This window comes from Geotrypetes seraphini, chromosome 6 (assembly GCF_902459505.1).
Source record: "Geotrypetes seraphini chromosome 6, aGeoSer1.1, whole genome shotgun sequence".
In the NCBI taxonomy this organism is placed as follows: Eukaryota; Metazoa; Chordata; class Amphibia; order Gymnophiona; family Dermophiidae; genus Geotrypetes; species Geotrypetes seraphini.
This window is the reverse complement of record NC_047089.1, coordinates 52,171,280-52,184,084: the sequence shown is the minus strand read 5'-3', so window position 1 is coordinate 52,184,084 and position 12,805 is coordinate 52,171,280. Positions and strand designations below refer to the sequence as shown.

Genomic DNA, 12,805 nt, shown 5'->3' with positions numbered 1-12,805 from the left:
TAAGGCTATTCTTATGTTCTTATATTTTGCATAGTTGGAATCACACTGTGTCTTTATTGTATTCACCACTGTCATTTCTTTTGTTTAGATAATGCTGTTAAAAAAAAATTGTGGTGGTGGCTGTCTTGTGACTGTTTAAGAGTCTCATTCCACACATTAACAAAGGGTAGAGTATGAGAGGGATGATGAAAGGTTAAGTACAAAGCTATTTTTGGAGAGGACAGTGGACTCCATATCTCTGCATTAATCCTACTCTATTTGTTTGATTTCCTGCTGCCAACGGCACGTCGTAAAGGTGTTGGTATACTAGGAGCTGCCATGGCCAGCATAGAAAGACATTTTGCAAGCCACAGGTACATAGGCAGACCAGTGGGATTGCAAGTTGCAACTTCTATACCTTGTTCATCAGTGTCAGAATCTATGACCCTTTCCTCTGCTATTCTGTCTGAGCGGGATTCTGCTGACTCCCCTTGAGCCCCATACCCAGTGGCATAGTAAGGGGAGGCGGACACCCGAGCGCCGTCTTGGTAAGGGTGCTGGCACCTTTCTGCCCCTCCTCCTGCATGCCACGCTCACCCTCCCATACCACTTTAAATTTTCGCCTGCGTGAGCAACTTCTCTGTCTTGCTGCTTGCACCAGCCTGGCTCCCTTCTGAAATCACTTCTGGGTCATGGGGCCAGAAAGTGATGTCAGGAGAAAAGCCAATGCTGGCATGAGCAGCAGGCCGGAGAAAGTACTCGTGCTGGCGAAGATTTAAAGAGGTACCAGAGGAAAGGGAGGGCACAAGTGTGGCATGGGGGATGAGTAGAGAGGGGGTGTTGTGGGGGCGCCACCATCCCAGGTGCCTCCCACCCTCGCTACACCACTGCCCATACCTACCTAGACTCATCTCAGGGAAACAACATGATAGAAGAAAGCTAGAGCTACTAGAAACATTAAACTTGTATAACAAAATACTGTTCTGGAATGCGCATGCTTGAGCAGAAGCTTATGCTGGGTTTCCTCAGAAGCTTTTCAGCAGGAGCCTGATTTTAAGCTATTTTGTACAGCTGCAAAAGACCTTTGGTAAATATTAGAGAATGGCACAGGGACCCATTCCTGGAACATACAGCGGCAAACCACAATAAAACGTGGAGATGGGGGGAAAAATTGGGCCGTCTACTGCTGGAATGGGAGTAAGGCCTTTTACTACCCCATGGGAGCAGTAAAGGGTCTTGCTTCCCTGGTAAAAAGAAAAAATTGCATCTGGATCGGCATCTCAGTGAGTCCAGCAGCCCCCTCCCTTGAGTCCAGCAGCAAGTCCCCCATGCGAATTGGCACACCTAAACCTTCCTCCTCAACTCCCCTCTTAGCCTGCACCTAAATCTCTCTCCCTTTCCTCCAGCTCTTTCCCACATGGGTCTAGCACCCTCCAGGTTCAGTCTTTCTATCTCTTTCAACCCAAGCCCCACCCATATGGGTCCAGAACCTCTTTCCATTCCTTCTAGCTCCAATCACCCCCCTTGCAGGGCCAATACCCTCTTTGTCTCTTCTCTCCAGCTCTAGTCCCTATCTCCCTTTTACTCGGCTCCCAGACCAGATGCAGTTCTAGCCCCTAATTCCTAAGGTTACCAGATTTCTTCTTTAAAAAAAGAGGACACTTGGCCTCACCCCATTCCGCCCGCCCGCCCCCCCCCCCTCCACATTAAACTTGTGTTTCCTTCCCCAATTCCAAACCATGTCTAGAGGGCCTCTGCGCATGTATGGATGTCAATGTGATGACATCATGCTCATGCATGCATATGTGTGATGTCATTACGTCAACGTCCGCACATGCACAGAGACCCTCCAGATGCGGCCCTGAGCTTAGGGCCTTCCAAAACCCAGACAGTCTGCCAACAAATATCTTCCTACTTGGAACCATGACATCAATAATGCTTCACAACATTCATTCCTACCAGAACACCTGGCCTTGGTCACATGTGCAGAACACAGCTAAACCAGAAACTAAAAGTCCTAATATACACAAACAAACCCTAAGATGCCAGGCTCTGTGTGCAGTACAATACCAGAGAAATAGAAAGAAATATGTTTCTTCCTGAACAGTGTAAAATATAGACAGCAGATGTAAATTCTGAAAACTGGCACATTTCAATCACTAAACTGAAAATAAAATCACTTTTCCTATCTCTGTTGTCTGGTGATTTTATTTTTCTATTCAACTTTTCCCAGTCTCTGGTTGCATTCCTTTTTGTCTGTGTTTCCAGGGCCTTCTTATCTGTTTGCTGTTTTTCTCTCTTTCTTCATTTTCTGCATTAACTTTTAACATTCAACTTTCTTCCATTTTTCTGCTTCTTCTTCAAATCTATCTACTTTTCCATGTCTTCCCTTTCCATCTATCAATGTGTACCAACTTCTCCCTCTTTCTTCTCCCCTATTCCCATCTATCCATAAACTGCATTTCTTCCATTTTCTTACCTTCCCCACTCTTCCCATCCCTATGCCCCAGCTCCTCCCTTGTTCTTCACTTCTCCTTCCCCATGCCTCCCATCCCATCCCTGTGTACCATCTCCTCCCTCTCTTATGGTCTGGGATATTTCTCCTCTCCTTCCCACAGTTTGGCATCGCTCTCTCCTTCTTCCTTTCCCTTCTACCCCCCCCCCTTTGTGGTCTGGCATCTCTGTGTCTTTCCCTTCCCCTCCCCCTGCCTTAGTCGGGAATACCTCCCTCCTCCTTCCTTTCCCTTGTCTGACATCTCTCTCTTCTCCCCTACCCCCTCCCCTACCCCACCCAGTGGTCTGACATCTCTCTTCTTCCCTTCCCCTCCTCCCGTGGTCTGGTATCTCTATCTGCCCTTTCCCTTTCTTCCCCTGCAGGTCTAGGGCATATTTCCTTTCCTTCCTTCCCCATCCCTGCAGTCCAGCAACTTTTTTACCAAACCCCCACCACTACCACCACCGGGTTCCACTGCTTAGAACATAAGATTTGCTGCTGCTGGGTCAGACCAGTGGTCCATCATGTCCAGCAGTCTGCTCACTAGGCGGCCCTTAGGTCAAAGACTAGTGCTTAAACTCTGCAGAGAGAAAGCTTCCGGGCCACCAAAAGCAGCATGTTTAGTTCACTCACTCTATCAACGACATGAAGAGTTACAGCAGTGCCGGGTGGACAAGTACAGGATCCCCTGGGGGGAGGGAGGAGGACTTTGGATGGGTGTTCACAGGCATGGGGCATGGGAGAAGGAATAGGACTCCAGATAGGTGCATGGGGGAAGGGGAGGACTCCAAATAGGTGAGCAAGTGTAGGGTTACTAGATGTCTGGTTTCCCCAGATAAACGTTCTAAAATTTAAAAGCCACCCGGACTCCCGACAGAGTCCTCAAAAAGAGATGTCCAGGGAAAACCAGACATTTGGTAACCCTACTATTTCTCTTTCACTCAGCCTTCAGAGCTGATCCAGCTCCAGCCACTATCTCCCTTAAAATCAGCCCCCAGACCAGGCGATAGCTGCAGAATCCCCCCCTTTAGTCCAGCAGCCCCCCTCCATGCGAGTTGGCACACTTAAACCTTTCTCCTCAACTCCCCTCTCGGTCATGTCTTTTTTGCTTTTAGCCGCAGCGTCCATGGAGAATAATCTTCAAAGGCCTGCACCGAGGCTTTTCCTCTGCCAAGTTCCTCGTTGATATAACTTCTGGTTTTGCGAAACCAGAAGTTACATCAACAAGGGGCTCAGCAGAGGGAAGGCCTCTGTGTGGGCATTTGAAGATTATTCTCCCTGGCAGCTGAGGCTACTAAAGGTAAAAAAGACACAGGCCGAGAGGGGAGTTGAGGAGGAAGGTTTAGTTGTGCTGTTGGACTCATGGGAGGGGGCTGCTGGATTCACTGAGATGCTGACACAGATGCAAATTTTTTTATTTTACTGGGAGATCACTACCCTTTATAACTCCCACAGGCAGTAAAAGGCCTTGCTCCTGTTCCTGTAGTAGATGGCCCAATTTTTTCCCATCCCCATGGTTTTTTCGTAGTTTGCTGAAGTATGCCATGGGAACTGGTTCCCATGTCATTCTCTACTAGAAATCGAACACTAACACCTCTTCAGGCAAAGATTACAAACATGTTTGATATCATATGTAGGAAGGCCTTTCAAGGAGCCATGCTATCAATGAGTGCTGCTCATCAATTGCATATCATTTAGAAGGACACGGTACTACTCGAAAGGGTCCAAAGAAGAGCAACTAAGATGGTTAAGGGGCTGGAGGAGCTGCCGTACAGTGAAAGATTAGAGAAACTGGGCCTCTTCTCCCTCGAACAGAGGAGATTGAGAGGGGACATAATTGAAACATTCAAGGTACTGAAGGGGATAGACTTAGTAGATAAGGACAGGTTGTTCACCCTCTCCAAGGTAGGGAGAACGAGAGGGCACTCTCTAAAGCTAAAAGGGGATAGATTCCATACGAACGTAAGAAGGTTCTTCTTTACTCAGAGAGTGGTAGAAAACTGGAACGCTCTTCCGGAGTCTGTCATAGGGGAAAACACCCTCCAGGGATTCAAGACAAAGTTAGACAAGTTACTGGTGAATAAGAGCGTACGCAGGTAGGACTAGTCTCAGGACTCTGGTCTTTGACCAGAGGACCGCCGTGTGAGGGGACTGCTGGGCATGATGGACCACTGGTTTGACCCAGCAGTGGCAATTCTTATGTTTTTATGTTCTTATCATTCCTTACTGGAACAAGCTCATTCTGTCCCTAAATACTTTCTGTCTTAGTATCAGACTCATCTTGACCCAGTCCTGCACAATTGGAGGAAAGGCAGGAGAGGCATAAATATGCATGAGGCAAGACTCTTTCAGTTGAAAGGAAGCTGCAGAAGCTACAGAGTGATAGGGTATAGGATGAAGTTAAGAGATAATAATAATAATAACTTTATTCTTGTATACCGCATTACCATGGAAGTTCTATGTGGTTAACAGAAGAAGAGACTGTACAATTACAGCGAAGTTACAATTTCGTTAATGTTACATTAACATTTTAGACAATGCATTTTTTAACAATCAAGTTAAATTTACATTTTAGACGATACATTTACGGAGAAGTTAATTTTTGCAGGTAGGTAATATATTCGAAGTAGTTATGTTTGCTATGAGTTACGTACAGCAGTGTTACAAATAGAAGTATTACATACGGCGGTAAAGAGTCTGGGGGAGAGTTGAGGTCAGAGGGGGAGGAGGGAGGAGAGCGGAACATTCAGAGGAATTTGTCAAAAAGGTAGGTTTTAGTTAACTTCCTGAAGGTTTGATAGGGGGAGGAATTGGAGATGAGAGTGGAGAGGCATTTGTTCCATTTGCCCGCTTGGAATGCTAGGGATTGGTCGAGGAATTTTTTGTATAGGCAGCCCTTCGGGGAGGGAAAAGAAAACAGGTAGGTATTTCGAGTACGAGAGGGGCCTGCAATTTCAAGGTGCTCAGATAGGTAAATTGGTGAAGAGCCTGCTAAGGTTTTGAAGCAGAGGCAGGCGAATTTAAAGATGATAGGCTTAGGAATAATCTAAGAAAATACTTTTTTACAGGAAGGGTGGAATAGTCTCCTGGTAGAGGTGGTAGAGATAAAGACTGTCTGAATTCAAGAAAGCACAGGACAGGCATGTGGGATCTCTTAGGGAGAGTGGATGCTGCAGATGAGCAGACTGGATGAACCATTTGGCCTTTATGTGCCGTCATGTTTCTCTGTTTCTGTGTGTGGAGTGCACCTTGTCTGTTTTAAGACATCCTCCACAACTGTAGTGGTCACTATAGATGCTCACAGAATGACCTGGCTCTGAGCACCAGAGGTCCAGAGAAGAACAGAATAGAGAAGCTGGTTTAGCCCCTGTGTTTGCACCAGTTTATGTGGAAACAAGATAATCATTGAGATAGGGAAATATAAACATGCCCTGCTTGTGCTAATGGCCACTGCTATTGTGATGCATTTTGTAAAGACTCTTGGAGCTGATGAGATCCGGAAAGGGAGTATATAGTAGAGCTAGCTTTATCCTATATGGTAAAATATAGAATTTTCAATATATTGGATGATGTGAATATACAAGTAGGTATTTTTATGGTCTATGGTAATGCTGCCCGATTCACCAGATTTGAATCGATTCACTTTCTAAAAATATCGGACTCACCGATTCAGTGACTCCTGACATACCTCTGGGCCTCCTAAAGTAACAGCAGCAGCGGCGATGACCGCACTTGGCAGACACAATGCGGTGAACAAGCTTCTCCTGGCATGCCTTGCTGGGGCCTTCCCTCTGCTGCGTCACTGATGATATGGCAGAGGGAAGCCCTAGCGGGCAGGCCACGAGAAGTCTATTCACCCTGCTGCCTTTGCCAAGCCAGTCACTGCCACCACAGCTGCTACTTTAGAAGGCCCAAAGGGGAGTGGGGGGGGGGTCAGTTGGGAGGTGCTGCACAGGGGAATAGGAGGGATGGAAAGCTGATACGCAGGGGGGGGGGAAGAGAAAGAATTGGTGGAGATGGGGTGGAGGAGAGGAAGGGAAAGATGCAACAGAGGTAGCAAGGAGTAAGAGGGAGATATCCTGCATTTGGTAGAGGGGAGGGAAATATGCATGGAGAAGAGAGAGGGAGAAATGTTGGACATAGGGTAGAGAGCAAGGAGAGATGGTGCATGGAGAGAAAGAAATGGTGCACATGATAATGGAGGGGAGGAAGGGAGAGATGCTGCATGGAGGGGAATACAGAGGTGTGACCCAGGCACAAGGCAGGGAGAGAGAGGTGGTAGACACTAGGAAAGAAATAGAAATGTTGGATTTGGCAGTGGAAGGGAAGTTACAGAGATGAAAGATGAATGGTAAGCACGGAGAAAAGAAAATGTCCCTGGCAAGTGAGTTAACAGAAGACAAACAGAAACCAGAGCCTGAGACCAACATGATTTGAATAATAAAACGACCAGACAACAAAAGGTAGAAAAAATAAATTTATTACCTATTTTGTAATTACAATATGTCAGATCTGAAATGTGTATCCTGCCACAACTGGTGTTAAGACAGTGAGAGCGAGCTAGGACCTAATAGAGGAAAAGTCTTGTTGTTTATTTTGTTTACACTACAACAATGGCATGGGACTGGAGAGGGCAAAGGAGGCTGGATTGGGTGAAGAGGCTACAAAATAAACCTGTGAGGATACCCATTGGGCGGGAAAAGTGAATCGAATATAAAAATCAATTCAATAGGCCAAATTAAATGGAAAAAAATTTCCCTGGATCAGGCAGCAATAGCCTACGGAGGCTAGTCAATCATTGCCTCGCTGTAAGGGAAATACCATAGAGAGGGAGTTCATTTTTAATTTCTCTTTCTTGACATATTGATGAAGGGGTTCCATCTTTACACATCATGCAGGACAATTCTATAACAGGATACCTAAAATATCTCAAAAACTCAAACTAATTAGTTGTTGTTAGATACCATCAACTTGTGTTTGAGTCCTAGCAACTCAAAAAGAAATCGATTTTGTGCTAGTCTAGTAAGGTCTTCCTATGGTTGTTTTCAGCATGTCCAGCCATCTGAATGCAGGTCACAACTAATTAGTACTGTATCATATAGTTTTATTACATATTCCTTTGTTTGTGTTATGAAAGAAGCTCTTTTTTCACAGGCTTTTTTACCTTTCTCTTAGAGGTCACTGCCTGGAGTGGTACAACAAAGCCTTTGGACACCTGTGTGCAGCAGAAGTTGCCAGGATCAGAAACTCGTTCCAGCTTTTTACTTCTGAGGGACCAGAAACCAAAATCTGAGAGCCTGTTTTTCTCCAAAAAGTACATAAACTCCTACTACTATTAATAATTTCTATAGCGCTACCAGATGTACACAGGGCTGTACAGTCACAAAGAAGACAGTCCCTGCTCGAACGAGCTTTCAATCTAAAGCCAGATGCCAGGGTCACATCAGGTGAAAAGGAAGGATGCCATATTGGATGCTTGTCACCAAGAGAGAGCTTTGCACTTTTACACTCTCATTCTTTTAATATTGATTTCAGCCACTGAACTAAACCATTTTTAATCCTTTCAGAGCTTTATCATTATTTTTCAATGGGCAGAATATCATCTGTTTATTACTTAATTTTAATATTGAAGGCTTCTAAGAAGCATATTAATTGTAAATAAAATATAGTATATGTAATATATATGTATTTCTGTATAGCTATATAAACTGTACATATAACTAATTATTTTGTATATATTTTAGTTCATTTAGGAAAAAATCAGCTGGCATTAACTTGGATTTTACATTGTATTTTTTTGTCACTTGTTGTATAATACTACCACAAAGGCATATGAAATGTAATCTGTGTACTTTGCACAAATCTAATTCTGCAAGAAAATAGCCATACTGAATGCTCATGAGGGCAGCTTGTGTTGCCAGATGCCAAAAGCGGGAGCAGAACGGTAATGTATCCCAGAGTAAAGCTGAGCACACAAACCATCTTTGAATGAATTCTAGGATAATATTGATGACTGTCTCCGTTCTTTGACAGTATTATGGACTGGTTAGTTGTTTTTATTTCTTTTGAGTCAAGAGATCTGTTTTGGGAACCAAATGAGAAATCATGTTTCCACCCAAATTCAATTGATATATCGTGTCTGTTACTAGTAACTACATGTTCAGTAAAGATAAGACCCTTTTCCAAAATTCACAATCATTTTGCAAGACTAGCTGGAAGTTTCTTGTAAAACTTTTTTTTCAAAATCTATTTGTTGTAAATGTATAACAGATGGTTTTCATGAGGTTTCTTGGGAATAATTAACAATTGTGTCACAGAAAAACACATGTGTCTATGTTGGAAACATGCTCCTGGATTCTATATATGGTGCCTACAAATGACCTGCATATGCGTACACAACATAATTGACTAATGATCAATTCGCCACTAATAGCCAATTCTTGATATTACTTGGCACCAATTAGGATTTGCTTGCGCGTCTAGCTGCATACTATTCTGTGATGCAAGGCGCCCATATCTCATTGCATGCAACTCAAAAGGGGGAATGGAGTGTTCTGAAAAGTTGTGCATGTTGTTACCTAATACTGGGTCTCTTCAATTAACTTGGACACCAGTATGGACAGTAGTATTTACACCAGATTTCAGCAGGTGTAAATCTGGCACCCAAAGTTAAGATATGGGACTTGGCACCAAGCAGGATTATATAAAAGCTATGTGCCCTTTATAAGATCGCATTTCACATGGATTTTTTCCGGTGGCCAATTTTGAGCGCCATTTTTAGAATCTGGCCCATGAAGGGTAATTTTCAAAAAGGTCTCTGTAGATTAAACTGTGCTTCTTCCTCAAAAATAGCCTTTCTGGCCCGGATTCTGTAAACTGCACCGTTATTGGTAACCACCTAAAAAATGGTGGCCGATCGCATGTCAGTCACACAATGGTGCCATTTGCATAATCGCGGCTACGTGAAATGTAGGCACTGGAAATGTAGGCCAGGGGTTTAAAGGCATACAGTTCCGGCACCTACCTTTCACAAGAATCTCATCTATGGAGACACCTTATGATGCCTAGTAGAGAATGACACGGTGACAAAATTCATCACCGTTCCCGTCCCCGCGGATAACCGCGGGAAACCATCTTCATGTCATTCTTTAAGGAGAGAGGGAAGAATCAGAGTATGAATGGCCACAACCACTGACCCGCAAGCTTTGCTTTGAAGAATGCTGGTGTAGAAGGACTGAGGTTGAAACAGACACTACAGAATGACAGTCTCTGCTATCCAGAGCAGATATTATGATATCATAATGCCTCATTCCACCAGTGCCTAAGAGCCAATCACATCAGTGATGTCACAATGGTTTCATTATCCTTGGCTCACATAAGAATCAGAGTATGAATGGCCACAGCCACTGATCCTCAAGCTTTGCTTTGAAGAATGCTGGTGTAGAAGGACTGAGGTTGAAACAGACACTAGAAAATGACATGGGATTATTTCCTGCGGTTATTCACGGGGATGGGAACGGTGATGAATTTTGTCACCGTGTCATTCTCTAATGCCTAGCACAATTTCTGGCATTAACCATGCCATGGTATTCAGCATAGTAAGGTGCCTCCATAGTTGGGATAACGGTGGCCTTTTTGAAGACGCCCTTAGGTGCCTCCATTTATTTATTTTTTATTGAGTTTTAATTGGTATTTAATCGGTGCAGCCAATTAGTGTGCTGATTAAAAAAAAAACAAGTTAAGTTAGGCCGCAGTAGGACACCTACCACCACCTAACTACCGTTTATAGAATCGGGACCTCTGAAAATTGCTCGTCCATTATGCATGTGAAATTATGTGCTTATGACTTGTATGTGCACAGGTATACACACAGAGCACAATGGTGTTCCATAAGGCAGTGTCTGGATAATGTAAAGATGGCTTTAAAATTACCCCTACAGTAACGGAGACAAAACGGGATTGAATTAGCACAAGTCTTAAACTTAACACTTCTAATAACTCAACCTCTTTTTATGTATAATGTATATCAGAAATACTTTGATCTAGTTCTGTCTACTAATTTGCTTCATTTTCAGGGCATTAGTACTTTGTACAATCAAAGAGTGCAGAGAAGTGTGACTTTTTTTTGCTGTTGGGAAACAGGGTATTTTTTTCACTGATACAAAACATAAATATAAATGCATTAATCACTAAAACTTTATAGCTTTGTCCAAGCAGAAATTCAACTATTGTTTTTTGTTTTGATTCTACTCATTTTAGTGTTAGGGTGATGTAGAAATTAGGTTTAGTGTAGTTTCTTGCAGTGCTGTATATTCCATCCTTATTGTCGGAGCAATTTACAGTCTAGAAATGCGAAATGGTCTTTTGGCCTAGCCCACTTTTTAAGGTAATATATAGAAATAAAACAAAAGGAGTAAAGTGGAGGAATGGCCCAGTGGTTAGAACAGTTGCCTCAGCACCCTGAGGTTGTGAGTAGAGAATGACACGGGGACAAATTTTTCCCCGTCACCATGGGAACTCATTTTCCTGTCCTGTCCCCGTGAGTACTTTTCCTGTCCCTGCCTCATTCCTGCAAACTCCGACCTCATCTGCACAAGCCTCAAACACTTTAAAATCATAAAGTGTTCAAGGCTTGTGCAGATAAGACAGAGCTTACAGGAATGGGGCAGGGAAAGCAACAAAACTCACGGGGACGGGGCGTTCCTGCAGTGATGGGGACAGATTTGTGTCCCTGTGTCATTCTCTAGTTGTGAGTTCAAGTTTTATTAAAATTTGATACTGTTGCTTATCCAACTTCTAAGCGAGATACTGATAAAATATAATGAGGAAAACAAAATTAAAAATTAAAAATGACAATGACAATACAATTAAAAAGGAGCATAAAACAACTTAAGCAAATGGCGTGCCTAATATTAAACAAAGTAGACTAGACTAACACGAAACAGGAAGATGGGGAGGATGCGGTATATAAACTTAAGGTTTAGTTTAGTTTAGTTTAATATAGGATAGAAAACAGTTAAGGGGAGAGCGTAAGGAAGGGGAGTGCCACCTCAGCTCCTTGTGACTTTGGACAAGTCACTCAAGTCCCATCTCCTTTTTTTGTTTATTTCTCACCCGCCCTTATCCAGGACAAGTTACATATTAACATACAAAATAAAAGATTTACATTTATCATACAAAACACTTCAGAGATACACTATAACAAATTACATATTTACATATCAAATCAAATTACATATAACATACATGTCGCATCAACGACGAATTTCAATTTAAGGCCAAAACTGGCCAAACCCACACATATATCAAAATATAAAATTCCATAAGATATACAAGATGCCTCAATAACAGACATCAATAAACCAAATAGAACAAACCAAACCATCGAACACTTCCGTGACCAGCACTCAAGAGTCATTGCTCCTTCTCCATCAGCCTTTGCTTTGTTTTATTTCTATTGATTTCTATATATTACCAATCTAGCACATAACATCACAGAATCAAAATATAGCATATCAGCAGTTTCCAGACCATTTGGGATCATAGGAGGAGGAAGCCAGAGAGCCACCTCACATACTGTTTCAGTTTCTGTGTGCTATTATCAGGGGGAATCAACTATTTCCATGTTCCCAATCAAGTTCAATTTATTTAATATACCACAAATATAAAACCAAAGGTAAATCTAAGTGGTTTACAATAAAAGTTTAAAATAAGTAAATTTAAAAGGGTAAAGAATAAAAAATATACAAACAAAATACAGTTGAACCAACAAAGAAATATGAGGAAAGGAGGGAGTCGGGAAAAGGTAAGGAATGAGCAATATGGTAAGGGAAAAAACTAAAGTTTGTTCTGCCCACATTAGTTGAGATAAAGCCAAAGATGGAACTTTAGAGAAAGATTACCTAGAAAATTAAGAACTGAAAGGACTCCCACTTCCTAATTTTTAATCAATAATACTTGCACTAAAAAATTGTGTGTAAATCAGTAAAAATTTAGCACACACCATAAAGCATTATTTATATTACATTACATTACGTGATTTCTATTCCGCTATTACCTTGCGGTTAAAGGCGGATTACATAAGATTTACCAGGAGGTTACAAGAATTGTAACTTTACATAAGAATTGTCGGGACTTGAGGTGATACATGTTGGGTAACTGGAAACATTTTAGATTTGAAAGGGGTAGAGATTGTGATAGGTGGAGTTTGGGAAGGAACTGATCGTGTTAAATAGGTTTTATGTATTTTTTGAAGAGTAGGGTTTTAGTTTCTTTTTTGAAGGTTTTGTAGTCTGTTTATTTAACATGATATGCAGAAGTTGTACTGATTGT

The 12,805-nt window shown here is 42.4% G+C and overlaps 1 protein-coding gene across 6 annotated transcripts in view; it reads left to right on the top strand.

The window, feature by feature from the left end:
- Positions 1–8,671, top strand: part of STARD13 (StAR related lipid transfer domain containing 13) — a 406,771-nt gene extending 398,100 nt beyond the window's left edge. For all 6 annotated transcript variants that reach the window (XM_033948072.1, XM_033948071.1, XM_033948075.1 and 3 more), the window contains one exon: positions 7,649–8,671. In XM_033948072.1, coding sequence (XP_033803963.1) covers positions 7,649–7,766 — 118 coding nt within the window. In that variant the 3' untranslated portion in view covers positions 7,767–8,671. The remainder of the gene's footprint in view (positions 1–7,648) is intronic.
- Positions 8,672–12,805: the final 4,134 nt, after the last annotated feature.